The 14,634-nt window shown below is 42.1% G+C and overlaps 1 protein-coding gene across 1 annotated transcript in view; it reads left to right on the forward strand.

Annotated features, from left to right (window-relative positions):
- Positions 1-575: 575 nt before the first annotated feature.
- The window catches only part of LOC111952445 (zinc finger CCCH domain-containing protein 18), a 34,173-nt gene continuing 20,114 nt past the window's right edge, over positions 576-14,634 (forward strand). Inside the window, 9 exon segments of the mRNA XM_070435176.1 lie at positions 576-759; positions 1,648-2,585; positions 5,856-5,940; positions 6,432-6,583; positions 6,708-6,803; positions 7,058-7,215; positions 7,331-7,360; positions 7,613-7,730; positions 7,941-8,230. Of these exon segments, the coding sequence (XP_070291277.1) occupies positions 1,662-2,585; positions 5,856-5,940; positions 6,432-6,583; positions 6,708-6,803; positions 7,058-7,215; positions 7,331-7,360; positions 7,613-7,730; positions 7,941-8,230 (1,853 nt within the window). The 5' untranslated portion in view covers positions 576-759; positions 1,648-1,661.

The raw sequence follows: 14,634 nt of genomic DNA on the forward strand, positions 1-14,634 counted from the left end.
TCATGTCTCCCACCTTGCGTTGAACCACTGCCACAGCGATGTTTTGTTAATCATTAACCCATGGAATCCTAAACTATGCCGTTCTGCATGCAAGAATACAGAATTATATAGATAATTCAGCCAGTCATCAAGGCTACATTTATTTATGTCTGGAGCCTTTCTTACATGGAAGGTTCTCTTTTTCTGACAGTAATCACTAGCCTACAATTTACATTATGCCCCGAATTACCACAGTAGGTCTAGGCCTATATCAAAATGACCATAAAAACATGTTACTAGTCCAGGACAAAGTAGGCAATTGTATTGTGTTACCCCCCATCCTCAGAAATCCCCACCTGCACTTCACCTTCACAAGTCCATCACCACCATGTGCCTCCCGCCAGCACCATCTCACTCCTGACACCAATGTAGGCTAACCCTAATTAGGCCAATATTAAAATAGGATATAGAAAATAGATAAAAAATATATATACAATGACACCATAAACAGTGACAGAGTATTTTGTTAAGTTATTGAAGTCATGCTTCATATTGAGCGCACGGTGGCGCCAAAGCCAAATCGCTAAACTGACAGTGTCGTATTTTGATGACGTCACGGTAATGGCCGCTCTCAATGTATCGTGTATGTTTTTTTGTTTTCTCATGCATAGCAGATAAATAACCATACAATTATTTATTGTCGAGCATCAGACATAAAGAAAGAGACTGGGTTGTTCTTAACGCCGCAAACCTGTCTTCAAAGAGGTTCAGGTTGGAAAGGTGACTGAACATATTTAAAGTGTAGCTACTGGTGTTTTTAGAGGGAGGGCTGCATTGTTAATTTAACAGACAAGGCACGCATGCTTCGATAGCAGACCAGAAAGCGGTATTTTGCTTGTGTAAAGTTGCTTTTCAGTTGTATTGGTTGATTGCACCTTTGTGTAAGCGCATTGTGGCTTCTTTTAAAGGCAAATCAGACGTTGACGTTGGTCTCTTGTCTGCTAGAGCCCTGGCAGTTTTCGGGCCTGCTTCACCCGGTAGTTAGCTAGTATTGTAGCTAAGCGCTAACTAGCAATCCAACGATACGTCTCGTCCTACAGCGCCCAAGTTGCCGCTTGATTTGCTTATCTACTAGATAGCTAGCTACCTATGACATTGATCTACTGTAAACACCGAGTAACCGAGTTTTAATCTGATGTATTATTAAAGGAAGCGATGATCACCTACTGGCTGAAACAGATAGTTACTATCATTCGCTAGCCAGCTAGCTAATGTGTAATAATCTCTGACCGACTGTTATTGACCTGCGTGAGGTTGACTCTTTTTGAGATGAGGCGGATGCCTTCTCGCTACATGCATGTATCTGATTACGAAATGTATGTAGTAGCTATAATGTTGATCAGATGGCTAGAGCACTTTGACATATTGTATCGAGAAATAGATAGCTGGCAGTAGTCAAATGACTCCCATAATGATATTTAGTTACTAGCTGGTTAGAAAATCCTCCTACAAAATTCTTGTAACTAGTTACTCCAAAAAGTAGATGGTGTGTTTATGGTATGTACCAAAATGTGTATATTGCCCATAGGCGTTGTTTTTGTGTATTAAAGAAATGTATTCACATTTTAATAAGACACTTATATAATCAAAGATGTTACTCTGTTTTAGTGGATCATTCTCCAATGGACACCCCTGAGAGCCCCACCCAGTCCCCTGAAAGCCCCAACCAGTCGCCCCAGTCCCCAGAGGAAGAGGAGAAGGGCATTTCTGACAGCGAGTTCCTGGCATCCCCCGAGGAGGAGGAGGACAGGCTGCTCTCCGACAGCGAGCTGCTGAACGATGAAGACAATGACGAGTTAGATGAAGAGGGTGGTGGAGGTGGGGACTCTGAGCTGGATGATGACGAAGATGAGGGGGTAGTTCAGGAGCGTATCTCTGACCCAGAGGATGATGAAGCGGATGGAGACGGTAGAAGGGATAGCCATACTGGTTTAGAACTGGAGCAGGAGGAGTCAGTGGGGATGGTGATGATGGGACAGGTGAGCCAATCAGCTGATGAGGATGAAGAGGAGGACCAGGTCAGCCAAACTCCTAAGTCCCCTGATTCTGAGCCAGAGCAGGAGAGGTCATCCCCCTTGGCTGAGCAGGAGATGTCTAGATATGAGAAGGAAGAAGAGCGGGGTGAAGGAGGGGAACCATCAGCCAAGCTGGCAGCAGAGACAGCAGAAGTAGATGATGAAGATGAGGAGGAAGAGAGGCGGCGGAGGAGGAGGAGAGTGGTGGTGGTGAATGAGATGGAGTCGTCTGTCTCCAGAGAGCTTGATGAACATGAGCTGGACTATGACGAGGAGGTTCCTGAGGAGCCCAATGTTCTAGCGCCTGACGAGGATGAGGAGGTGGAGAAAGGACCTGGAGATGGGGAGGAGGAGAAAGAGGACAAGAGCATCAAAAAGAAAGAGAAAATACCAATCCTTCCTCCATCCCCGAAAGACGGTCCACCTAAGAAGCCTGAAGATTCCAGGGCTCAGGACAGAGGAAGGAGAGATTCCTTTCGTGACAAAAAGAAGGATGAGGATGATGGCGAGATTGATGAGGGAGAGATAGATGTAAGTAATGTAAATGGGGTTTACAGTGCCTTCAGAAAGTATTCTTACCCCTTGACTTATTACGCATTGTATTGCAGCCTTATTTCAAAATGGATTCGATTCATAATTTTTCTCACTCATCTACACACAATACCCCAGGATGACAAAATTAAAACATGTTTTTAGACATTTTTGCAAATTTATAGAAAATTAAATGCAGAAATATTTCATTTACATAAGAATTGACACCCCTGAGTCAATACTTTGTAGAAGCACCTTTGACAGTGATTACAGCTGTGACTATTTCTGGATAAGTCTCTAAGAGGTTTGCACACCTGGATTATACAATATTGGCACATGATTATTTTAAAAAGTTCTTCAAGCTCTGTCAAATTGGTTGGTGATCATTGCTAGATAACTATTTCCAACTCTTGCCATAGATTTTCAAGCAGAATTAACTTCTTATGGCTGCATCCCGCTACCGGCATTGATATGACAACAGCCAGTGAAAGTGCAGGGTGCCAAATTTAAACAACAGAAATCTCATAATTAAAATTCCTCAAACATACATGTGTCTTATATCATTTTAAAGGTAATCTTGTTGTTAATCCCACCAAAGTGTCCGATTTCAAATATGCTTTTCAGCGAAAGCACTACAAACGATTATGTTAGGTCACCACAAAACCACAATAAGCACAGCCATTTTTCCAGCGAAAGATAGCTTTCACAAAAAGCAGAAATAGAGATAAAATGAATCACTAACCTTTGATTATCTTCATCAGATGACACTCATGTTACACAATACATGCATGTTTTGTTTGATAAAGTTCATATTTATAWMAAARAATCTGAGTTTACATTGGCGCGTTACATTCACTAGTTCCAAAAACATCAAGTGATTTTGCATAGCCACATCGTTTCAACAGAAATACTCATCATAAATGTAGATGATAATTCAAGTTATACACATGGAATTATAGATATAMCTCTCCTTAATGCAACCGCTGTGTCAGATTTCAATTTTTTTTTACGGAAAAAGCAAATCATGCAATAATCTGAGATGGAGCTCAGAACAATAGCCAAATTAGCCGCCATGTTGGGGTCAACAGAAACCAGAAAATACATGATAAATGTTTCCTTACCTTTGATGAACTTCATCAGAATGCAGTCCTAGGAATCCCAGGTCCACAATAAATGCTTGATTTGTTCGATAATGTCCGTTATTTATGTCCAATTAGCTACTTTGGTTAGCGCTTTTGGTAAACAATTCCAAAGTCACAAAGCGCGTCCACTATAACGTGGCAAAATGTCAAAAGGTTCCGTGACAGTCAGTAGAAACATGTCAAACGATCTACTGAATCAATCTTTAGAATGTTGTTAACATACATCTTGAATAACGTTCCAACCGGAGAATTAGATTCACTTCAGATGAGCGGTGGAACGGAGGTCCTCCTCATGTGAACGCGCATGTGAAAGCATGGTCAGCTCATGGCAGTGATTACTCATTCCTGTCTCCTTCGGCCCCGCTTCACATTAGAGTCATCAGACAAAGTTCTATTGGAAGCCGTAGGAGGTGAAAACTCATCAATATCTCGCTGTAATTTCAATGAGAGTTTGGTTGAAAATCTGCCACCTCAGAAAAAATTCAAACAGGAAGTGGAACTTCTCAGGTTTTTGCCTGCCATATGAGTTCTGTTATACTCACAGACATAATTCAAACAGTTTTAGAAACTTCAGAGTGTTTTCTATCCAATATGAATAATGATATGCATATATTAGCAACTGAGACTGAGGAGCAGGCACTTTACTATGGGCACCTCTGTGCACCTTTCATCCAAGCTACTCAATACTGCCCTTGCAGCCATAAGAAGTTAAGTCAAAACTGTAACTAGGCCACTCAGGAACATTCAATGTCGTCTTGGTAAGCAACTCCAGTGTATAGTTGGCCTTGTGTTTTAGGTTATTGTCCAGCTGAAAGGTGAATTCATCTCCCAGTGTCTGGTGGAAAGCAGACTGGACCAGGTTTTCCACTACAATTTTGCCTGTGCTTAGCTCTATACCGTTTATTTTTATCCTAAAAACGTACTAGTCCTTGCCGACGACAAGCATACCCATACCATGATGCAGCCACCACCATGCTGGAAAATATTAAGAGTGGTACGTAGTGATGTGTTGGGTAGGATTTGCTCCAAACATAGTGCTTTGTGTTCAGGACATAAAATACCTTTGCCACATTTTTTCTGTTTTTCTTAGTGCCTTGTTGCAAACAGGATGCATGTTTTGAAATATTTGTGTTCTGTACAGGCTTCCTTCTTTTCACTCTGTCTTTTAGGTTAGTATTGTGGAGTAACTACAATGTTGTTGGGCCATCCTCAGTTTTCTCCTATCACAGCCATTAAACTCTGTGACTGTTTTAAAGTCACCTTTGGCCTCATGGTGAAATCCCTGAGCGGTTTCCTTCCTCTCCGGCAACTGAGTTAGGAAGGATGCCTGTATCTCTGGGTGTATTGATACACCATCCAAAGTATAATTAATAACTTCACCATCCTCAAAGGGATATTCAATGTCGTCTTTTTTATTTATACCAATGTACCAATAGGTGCCCTTCTTTGCGAGGTATTGGAAAACCTCCCTGGTCTTTGTGGTTGCTCAATTGAGGGACCTTACCGATAAGTGTGTGTGTGAGGTACAGAGATGAGGTAGTCATTCAAAAATAATTTTAAACAATATTATTGCACACAGACTAAGTCCATGCAACTTATGTGACTTGTTAAGCATATTTTTACTAATGAACCTATTTAGGCTTGCCATACTTATTGACTCAAGACGTTTCTGCTTTTAATTTGTAATTCATTTTTACATATTTCTAAAAACATAATTCTACTTTGACGTTATGGGGTATTGTGTGTAGGCCAGTGACACAACATCTCAATTTAATAAATGTTAAATTCTCTAACACAACAAAATGTGGAAAAAGTCAAGGGGTGTGAATAGTTTCTGAAGGCACTGTATATGCTGTCTCGGTCTTCAATCTGTATTGTTGTCATTTTCATTGAGAGAGTGATTTGTTTGAGTATACAGGGCTTCTCACACTCTTAACATGAGGGAGGGAATCAAAACAGTAGATCAGATCAAGTACAAGACTGCAAAGTCAGAACCAATGTAACAGTACAAAAAACTTGCCATGCAATACAATTTATACCCTGTTCCAGTGTCATAATAAGGTTACAGCAGTTATACACATGGGTAAGTAGATTGATATTTAGCCTGGGTTCTCTTTCCTTTGTGCAGGATGATGACCTAGAGGAGGGAGAGGTGAAGGACCCCATGGACAGGAAGATCAGACCCAGGCCCATCTGCCGCTTCTTTTTGAAAGGTACCTCAACCTACTCTCCTGTGCACCACACGCGTGTACAGCACCCGTCTTAATTATGACGAAACTACACTGTGCAAACATTGCGTGTGCAACTAGAGCATTCGATTCTACACCAAAGACGTATCAAAATGAAGATAGTGTAAGCCACTTTATCATTAACACAAACCTTGCATTTTGTTGCTTCACTGATGTGCTGCTTCTCTAGCCTGTGAAGCATGTCTCTTGTTGTTGAAACGTGTTCAGTGAGCCAGTGATATTGAATACACTGGTTTCAGACAGCAGGGGGAAGCATTGTACTTCATATCTTACATAAAGATAATGTGGTAATGGAATAGCATTAGGAGCTGAACCACATACAACGATGATTGATGTCAATTTTCATCCAACCACAATTTTCTTAAGTATTTGTATTCAATGAACATATGCTTTTTCCAATTCCCATTTATCTGTTATCACAAAATGATACCAAATGTTCTGTTTTTCTTTCCCAGGTAACTGCACCTGGGGTATGAATTGTAGGTTCATCCATCCAGGGGTCAATGACAAGGGCAACTACTCTCTCATCTCCAAGCCAGACCCCTTCTCTCCCAACGGGGCACCACCTGGAGCACCCCACCCTCTCATGCCAGGCAATAACCCCTGGGTATGCACCACCCCTGACCTCTCACTGCCGCTGCATGGCTGTATGATTTGAAGAGTGTGTATGTAGGCTACGTGTGTAAATATGTTGTATTTATGTCTGTTACTGTCTTTTACTGCTGTCTCAGGGTGGACCTGCTGTTGAGGAGCTCCCTCCACCCCCTCCTCCAGTGGAGCCTCCTGTGGAGAGTGCCTGGGAGAGGGGTCTGAGACACGCCAAAGAGGTACAACACCCTCTCAGCTCTCACAAGCTAAATGTACTCCTCTTCTGTATAGGTTATGTTTCAGCACCAACTGATTTCGTGTTTGATACTTTTTTTGATGAACATGTTTTCTGAGAGGTTCCCATGCTACATTTGGCTCGTAAAGCCTCTTTATACTAATCAATGTGTGTGTGTAACCACTTTATGGTGGTTTCAGTCAGTAGACTATGATTCATTAGTGGACTTTCCATGTACATGTTGCCCTATTCCTCTAGGTGTTAAAGAAAGCCACCATACGCAAAGAGCAGGAGCCGGACTTTGAGGAGAAACGCTTTAACGTGACCATTGGAGAGGATGAGAGAGACTTTGACAAAGAGAACGACTTCTTCAGGGAACGCAGCTACCGCATCACCAGAGAAATCAGAGACCCAGGGTAAGCTCAACAGCTCTGGTCAAAAGAGAGACCTAAAGTGAGGGCAAAATATCTTGCCTGTGGATGTTTTTAGACTACGTCTCATATTTAATACATTTATTGCCTTTCCCCTTAGTGACGTGGAGTTCAGAGACCCAGTCTATCCGTAAGTACAGTGGAGGGGAAGTAGCAGCATCCTCTTTTCATGCAGCTCTTATCTTTACTTTCTCTTCCCAAACAACTCCTGCCATCAGCTGTACATGACCCTGAATTAATTGTCTTTGATACAAATATATGATACAGAGACTCATAAAGATACTCAGAGCATGTAGCTGCACAACCATATGAAACAAAGATCTTATTTCCTATTCATCTATATACTTTGATTTACCCTCACATGTTTGGGATCTCTTTTCAGTAACGACCCTTATGCTGATCCCTACTATGACTACGAGATGGAGGCCTTTTGGAGAGGGGGACAGTATGAGAACTTCAGAGTGCAGTACACAGAGACCCCTTTGCCCTACCACTACAGTGTGAGTACACTCAAAGAGATGTCCACCCCTTAAGGACTACACGCCTTACAAGCACTAATACGCAGAGATATTAACTTTATTAATTCAAAGAGATATGAACTTTATTACGTGTAGGCCTATTGATCAAAGATGATCTTGAAGGAACCATTAAAGCAGCCTTGCTGTAGGACCATGACCGAGTGTTCACAAATCCACCTGTGTGAATGTCAGGAGCGTGAACGAGAGCGGGATCCGCGTGAGCGCCATCGCGACCGCGAGCGAGAGCGGGACCATCGCGAGCGAGAACGCCGGCAGAGAGAACGCGAGAGGGAAAGAGAGAGGGAGCGAGAGAAGGAGAGGATGCGCCGAAAGGAGGAGTGGGAGAGGGATCGCATGAAGCGTGATGAAAAGGAGAGGCCTGTCAAGGAGCGGCCTCCACGGGAACCTCAGGAGAAGGAGGGGGAGGACAAGCACCCTAAAGGTTCCCCCAGGTCCCCAACTGACACCAACATGCTCCCCAAGTGAGTAGCATATGCTCTACTATCATGTTCTCTGGACAAAGCAGTTAACACACCTCAGTGAGAGACCCTCACTTGACTAGGGTTAGATATAGTACACACCTCTTATGGAAGTTTGGGGTTTTCTCTGACTGTCATGGCTGTAAACACGACACCTGTTGTGGCTGGCCATTAACACCTGCCCTGCCGCAGCAAAGCTCAGTGAACATTTACAGTTCAGTTGACCAGGGTCTGGTCATAGAGTACTCATCTTTTGACATCCAATGTAGATTGTTTTGTATCTGACTGGGATATTAACATAAAGCTGTTGCAAAATATTTTGACATGATTTAGACCAGAGCTGCCCAACCCTCTTCCTGGAGATCTACTGTCCTGTAGGTTTTCAGTCCAACCCTAATTTAGCATATCTGATTCAGTTAGTTAAGGTCTTGTTGAGCAACTAATTAGTAGGTGTGTTAATTTAGTAGGTGTTAATTTAGGGTTGGACTGAACCCACAGGACGGTAGATCTCCAGGAAGAGGGTTGGGCAGCCCTGATTTAGACATTGGCTGATGTAGACTTTGTACTTTTGACTCCCCCTTAAACAGAACTGGAGAAAAAATGTATATTGCGATAAATTGCCTGAATTGATGCAATAATGATAAATGGAACGTTAAATTTATAACAATGTGCAAATGATCCTTTTTGTGTGCAATTGATCCTTTAAACTACTGCTACTAGTTAGATGGTTGTATTCATTAATTCACACATAGTAGCAAACGTATTACATTTTTCTAGTATAGGACGATATCATCAAAATGCTTGAGATAAGTGATAGGTATGGTTGGTGTGGATAATTTTCGGTTTATCATCCCAGCGCTACCCTCCACTCCCTAAGTTGTGTATAGTAGTGACGCTGTTACATGATCAGTTTTCACTGAGCAGTGACGATTGCATAGATTGCACATGTACTAGTGTTTGCCCTATATTAATTTAGCAGCAGCAGCCGCCACTCCCAAACTCCCCAAAATGATGATAACAAAAAAGTATTTCGGGATGGTAAAATGTTTTCAGTGTAAACTTAAACGACTAAAACCAGATATAAAGTATGTAGAAAATATAATGGAGCAATATATTTTTAAATAAGAAAAATTAGACAGTCAGGGAAAATAAAATACAAAAAATGTCATGGCATGGGGCCCCCATTGATTTAGTTATGTTTGAGTCAATCAGATAGCATAAGACAATGGTGAAATGTGTAGAATTGCAGGAAATTAGCTTTAAAATAGCAACATTTTTTCTCTGCGGTTAAGAGGTCCTCTAAAATGTTTGGTCAGAAGCGGCACCATTGGCCACACCCAGTATCCCCCCCTAACGTTGCCACCACGGCAAGAAATATATACACTTCCGTTCAAAAGTTTGGGGTCACTTAGAAATGTCCTTGTTTTTGAAAGAAAAGCACAAAAAATGTCCATTTAAAATAACATCAAATTGATCAGAAATACAGTGTAGACATTGTTAGTTTTGTAAATGACTATTGTAGTTGGAAACGGCAATTTTTTTAATGGAATATCTACATAGGCGTACAGARGCCCATTATCAGCAACCATCACTCCTGTGTTCCAATGGCACATTGTGTTAGCTAATCCAAGTTTATAATTTCAAAAGGCTAATTGATCATTAGAAAAACCTTTTGCAATTATGTTAGCACAGCTGAAAACTGTCGTTCTGATTTAAAGAAGCAATAAAACTAGCCTTCTTTAGACTAGTTGAGTATCTGGAGCATCAGCATTTGTGGGTTCGATTACAGGCTCAAAATGGACAGAAACAAATAACTTTTTTTCTGAAACTCATCAGCCTATTCTTGTTCTGAGAAATGAAGGCTATTCCATGCGATAAATTGCCAAGAAACGTAAGATCTCATGCAACGCTGTGTACTACTCCCTTCACAGAATAGCGCGAACCGGCTCTAACCAGAATAGAAAGAGGAGTGGCAGGCCCCGGTGCACAACTGAGCAAGAGGACAAGTACATTAGTGTCTAGTTTGAGAAACAGACACCTCACAAGTCACTTGGCAGCTTCATGAAATAGTACCCGCATAACACTGTCTCAAAGTCAACAGTGAAGAGGCGACTCCGGGATGCTGGCCTTCTATGCAGAGTTGCAAAGAGAGAGCCATATCTCAGACTTGCCAATAAAAAAGAAAAGATTAAGATGGGCAGAAGAACACAGACACAAGATAGAGGAAGATTGGAAAAAAGTGTTATTGACGACGAATCTAAGTTTGAGGTGTTCGTATCACAAAGAAGAACATTATTGAGATGCAGAAAAGATGCTGGAGGAGAGCTTGACGCCATCTGTCAAGCATGGTGGAGGCAATGTGATGGTCTGGGTGTGCTTTGGTGGTGGTAAAGTGGGAGATTTGTACAGGGTTAAAGGGATCTTGAAGAAGGAAGGATATCACTCCATTTTGCAACGCCATGCGATACCCTGTGGACAGCACTTTATTGGAGCCAATTTCCTCCTACAACAGGACAATGAAAGCACAGCTCCAAACTGCTAGAACTATTTAGGGAAGAAGCGGTCAGCTGGTATTCTGTCTATAATGGAGTGGCCAGCACAGTCATCGGATCTCAAACTTATTGAGCTGTTGTGGGAGCAGCTTGACCGTGTCGTACGTAAGAAGAGCCCATCAAGCCAATCCAACTTGTGGGAGGTGCTTCAGGAAGCATGGGGTGAAATCTTTTCAGATTACCTCAACAAATTGACAATTAGAATGCCAAAGGTCAGCAAGGCTGTAATTGCTGCAAATTGAAGATTCTTTGACGAAAGCAAAGTTTGAAGGACACAATTATTATTTCAATTAAAAATCATTGTTTTAACCTTGTCAATGTCTTAACTACATTTCCTATTCATTTTGCAACTAAATTCATGTATGTTTTCATGGAAAACAAGAACATTTCAAAGTGAACCCAAACATTTGAACGGTAGTGTAGGTATTGCAGACTCGGTCAGGGAGAGGTTGAAATTGTCAGGGAAGACACTTGCCAGTTGGTCCGCGCATGCTTTGAGTACAGATCCTGGTAATCCATCTGGCCCCGCGGCTTTGTGAATGTTGACCTGTTTAAAGGTCTTGATCACTTCGGCTACTGAGAGCATTATCACACAGTCATCCAGAACAGCTGGTGCTCTCGTGCGTGCTTCAGTGTTCCTTGCCTCGAAACAAGCATAAAAGGCATTTTAGCTTGTCTGGTAGGCTAGCGTCACTGGGCAGCTCGCGTCTGGGTTTCCCTTTGTAGTCCGTAATAGTTTTCAAGCCCTGCCACATCCGACGAGCATCAGAGCCAGTGTAGTAGGATTCAATCTTACTCCTGTATTGACGCTTTGCTTGTTTGGTGGTTCGTCTGAGGGCATAGCGGGATTTCTTATAAGCGTACGGATTAGTCTCCTGCTCCTTGAAAGCGGCAGCTCTAGCCTTTAGCTCGATGCGGATGCTGCCTGTAATCCATGGCTTCTTGTTGGGATATGTACATACGGTCACTGTGGGGACGACGTCTTCGATGCACTTATTGATGAAGCCGATGACTGAGGTGGTGTATTCCTCAGTGTCATTGGATGAATCCCGAAACATATTCCGGTCTGTGCTAGCAAAACAGTCCTGTAGCGTAGCATCCGGGCCATCTGACCACTTCCGTATTGAGCGAGTCACTGGTACTTCCTGCTTTAGTTTTTGCTTGTAAGCAGGAATCAGAAGGATAGAATTATGGTCAGATTTGGGGAGAGCTTTGTATACATCTCTGTGTGTGGAGTAAAGGTGGTCTAGATTGTATTTAAAAAAAAAAATATATATATATATATATATAATAAATAAATAAACATTCTCTCTGGTTGCACATGTGAAGGTAGAAGGTAAAACAGCATTAACGTCTCCGGCCCCTAGGAGCGCCGCTTCTGGATGAGCATTTTCTTGTTTGCTTGTGGCCTTATAGAGTTGGTTGAGTGCGGTCTTAGTGCCACAGCTTATCATAAGGTACTCTACCTCACGCGAGCAATACCTCTAGGCTTCTTTAACTTCTTATGGCTGAAGGGGCAGTATTGAGTAGCTTGGATGAAAGGTGCACAGAGGTGCCCATAGTAAACGGCCTGCTCCTCAGTCCCAGTTGCTAATATATGCATATCATTATTCGTATTGGATAGAAAACACTTCGAAGTTTCTAAAACTGTTTGAATTATGTCTGTGAGTATAACAGAACTCACATGGCAGGCAAAAACCTGAGAAGTTCCACTTCCTGTTTATATTTTTTCTGGGGGTGCCAAATTTTCAACCAAGGTCCCATTGAAATCACAGCGAGATATTGATGAGTTTTCACTTCCTACGGCTTCCACTAGATGTCAACAGTCAATGGAACTTTGTCTGATGACTCTAATGTGAAGGGGGGCCGAAGGAGACAGGAATTAGTGACCACTGCCAGGAGGTGATCACGCATTGAACRCGCGCGTTCACRTGATAGGCAGCTCCGTTCCTTCGGTCAACTGAAGTCGATGAAATTCTCCGGTTGGAACGYTATTCAAGATGTATGTTAACAACATTCTAAAGAWTGATTCAGTACATCGTTTGACATGTTTCTACTGACTGTAACGGAACTTTTGGACATTTCGTCACGTTATAGTGGACGGTAGTGGACGTGCTTTGGGTGGGGCGTTTGGTAAACATGTCCAAAGTAACTAATTGGACATAAATAACGGACATTATCGAACAAATCAAGCATTTATTGTGGACCTGCGATTCCTAGGACTGCATTCTGATGAAGTTCATCAAAGGTAAGGAAACATTTATCATGTATTTTCTGGTTTCTGTTGACCCCAACATGGCGGCTAATTTGGCTATTGTTCTGAGCTCCATCTCAGATTATTGCATGATTTGCTTTTTCCGTAATTAAAAAAAAAAAAATCTGACACAGCGGTTGCATTAAGGAGAGTTATATCTATAATTCCATGTGTATAACTTGTATTATCATCTACATTTATGATGAGTATTTCTGTTGAAACGATGTGGCTATGCAAAATCACTTGATGTTTTTGGAACTAGTGAATGTAACGCGCCAATGTAAACTCAGATTTTTATATAAATATGAACTTTATCAAACAAAACATGCATGTATTGTGTAACATGAAGTCCTATGAGTGTCATCTGATGAAGATAATCAAAGGTTAGTGATTAATTTTCTTTATTTCTGGTTTTTGTGAAACCTATATTTCGCTGGAAAAAATGGCTGTGCTTATTGTGGTTTTGTGGTGACCTAACATAATCGTTTGTAGTGCTTTCGCTGAAAAGCATATTTGAAATCGGACACTGGTGGGATTAACAACAAGATTACCTTTTAAAATGATATAAGACACATCTATGTTTGAGGAGTTTTAATTATCAGATTTCTGCTTTTTGAATTTGGCGCCCTACACTTTCACTCGCTGTAGTCATATCATCCCTGTAGCGGGATGGCAGCCATAAAAGGTTAATATTTGACATGCAGTAGCCTATACAGTGTCAGTAAGACACCAGTCCCTTCACTGATTGAGCTGAGGTTAAAGGCTGCAATGTCTCAACGTACCTTCGTAGAGGTATTGGTTTGGGGATTTTTTTTCTCCGATCTTAACTTGTCTTGGACAGCTAAATTAGGGCCAGATCGTGTAGTGTACGCCCGGCTTAAGTGTTGTACATTTACATTTACATTTAAGTCATTTAGCAGACGCTCTTATCCAGAGCGACTTACAAATTGGTGCATTCACCTTATGATATCCAGTGGAACAACCACTTTACAATAGTGCATCCCGCCCCACCCCCTCCCCTCTCTGCGGATGATTCGTCAACCATTTTTTGAAAAGAAGGTCGACGACATCCGATCCTCGTTTGCTAAGTCAAACGACACGCTGGTTCTGCTCCACACTGCCCTACCCTGTGCTTTGACCTCTTTCTCCCCTCTCTCTCCAGATGAAATCTCGCGTCTTGTGACGGCCCGGCGCCCAACAACCTGCCCGCTTGACCTATCTCCCTCCTCTCTTCTCCAGACCATTTCCGGAGACCTTCTCCCTTACCTCACCTCGCTCATCAACTCATCCTTGGACGCTGGCTACGTCCCTTCCGTCTTCAAGAGAGCGAGAGTTGCACCCCTTCTGAAAAAACCTACACTCGATCCTCCGATGTCAACAACTACAGACCAGTATCCCTTCTTTCTTTCTCTCCAAAACTCTTGAACGGTGCGTCTCTTGGCCCAGCTTTCTCCTGCTATCTCTCTCAGAATGACCTTCTTGATCCAAATCAGTCAGGTTTCAAGACTAGTCATTCAACTGAGACTGCTTTTCTCTCTGTGGTCACGGAGCGCTCCGCACTGCTAAATGCTAAACTTCTCTCTCTGCTCTCAAATCTTCTA

Source organism: Salvelinus sp. IW2-2015, linkage group LG26, assembly GCF_002910315.2.
Source record: "Salvelinus sp. IW2-2015 linkage group LG26, ASM291031v2, whole genome shotgun sequence".
NCBI classification, from domain to species: Eukaryota; Metazoa; Chordata; class Actinopteri; order Salmoniformes; family Salmonidae; genus Salvelinus; species Salvelinus sp. IW2-2015.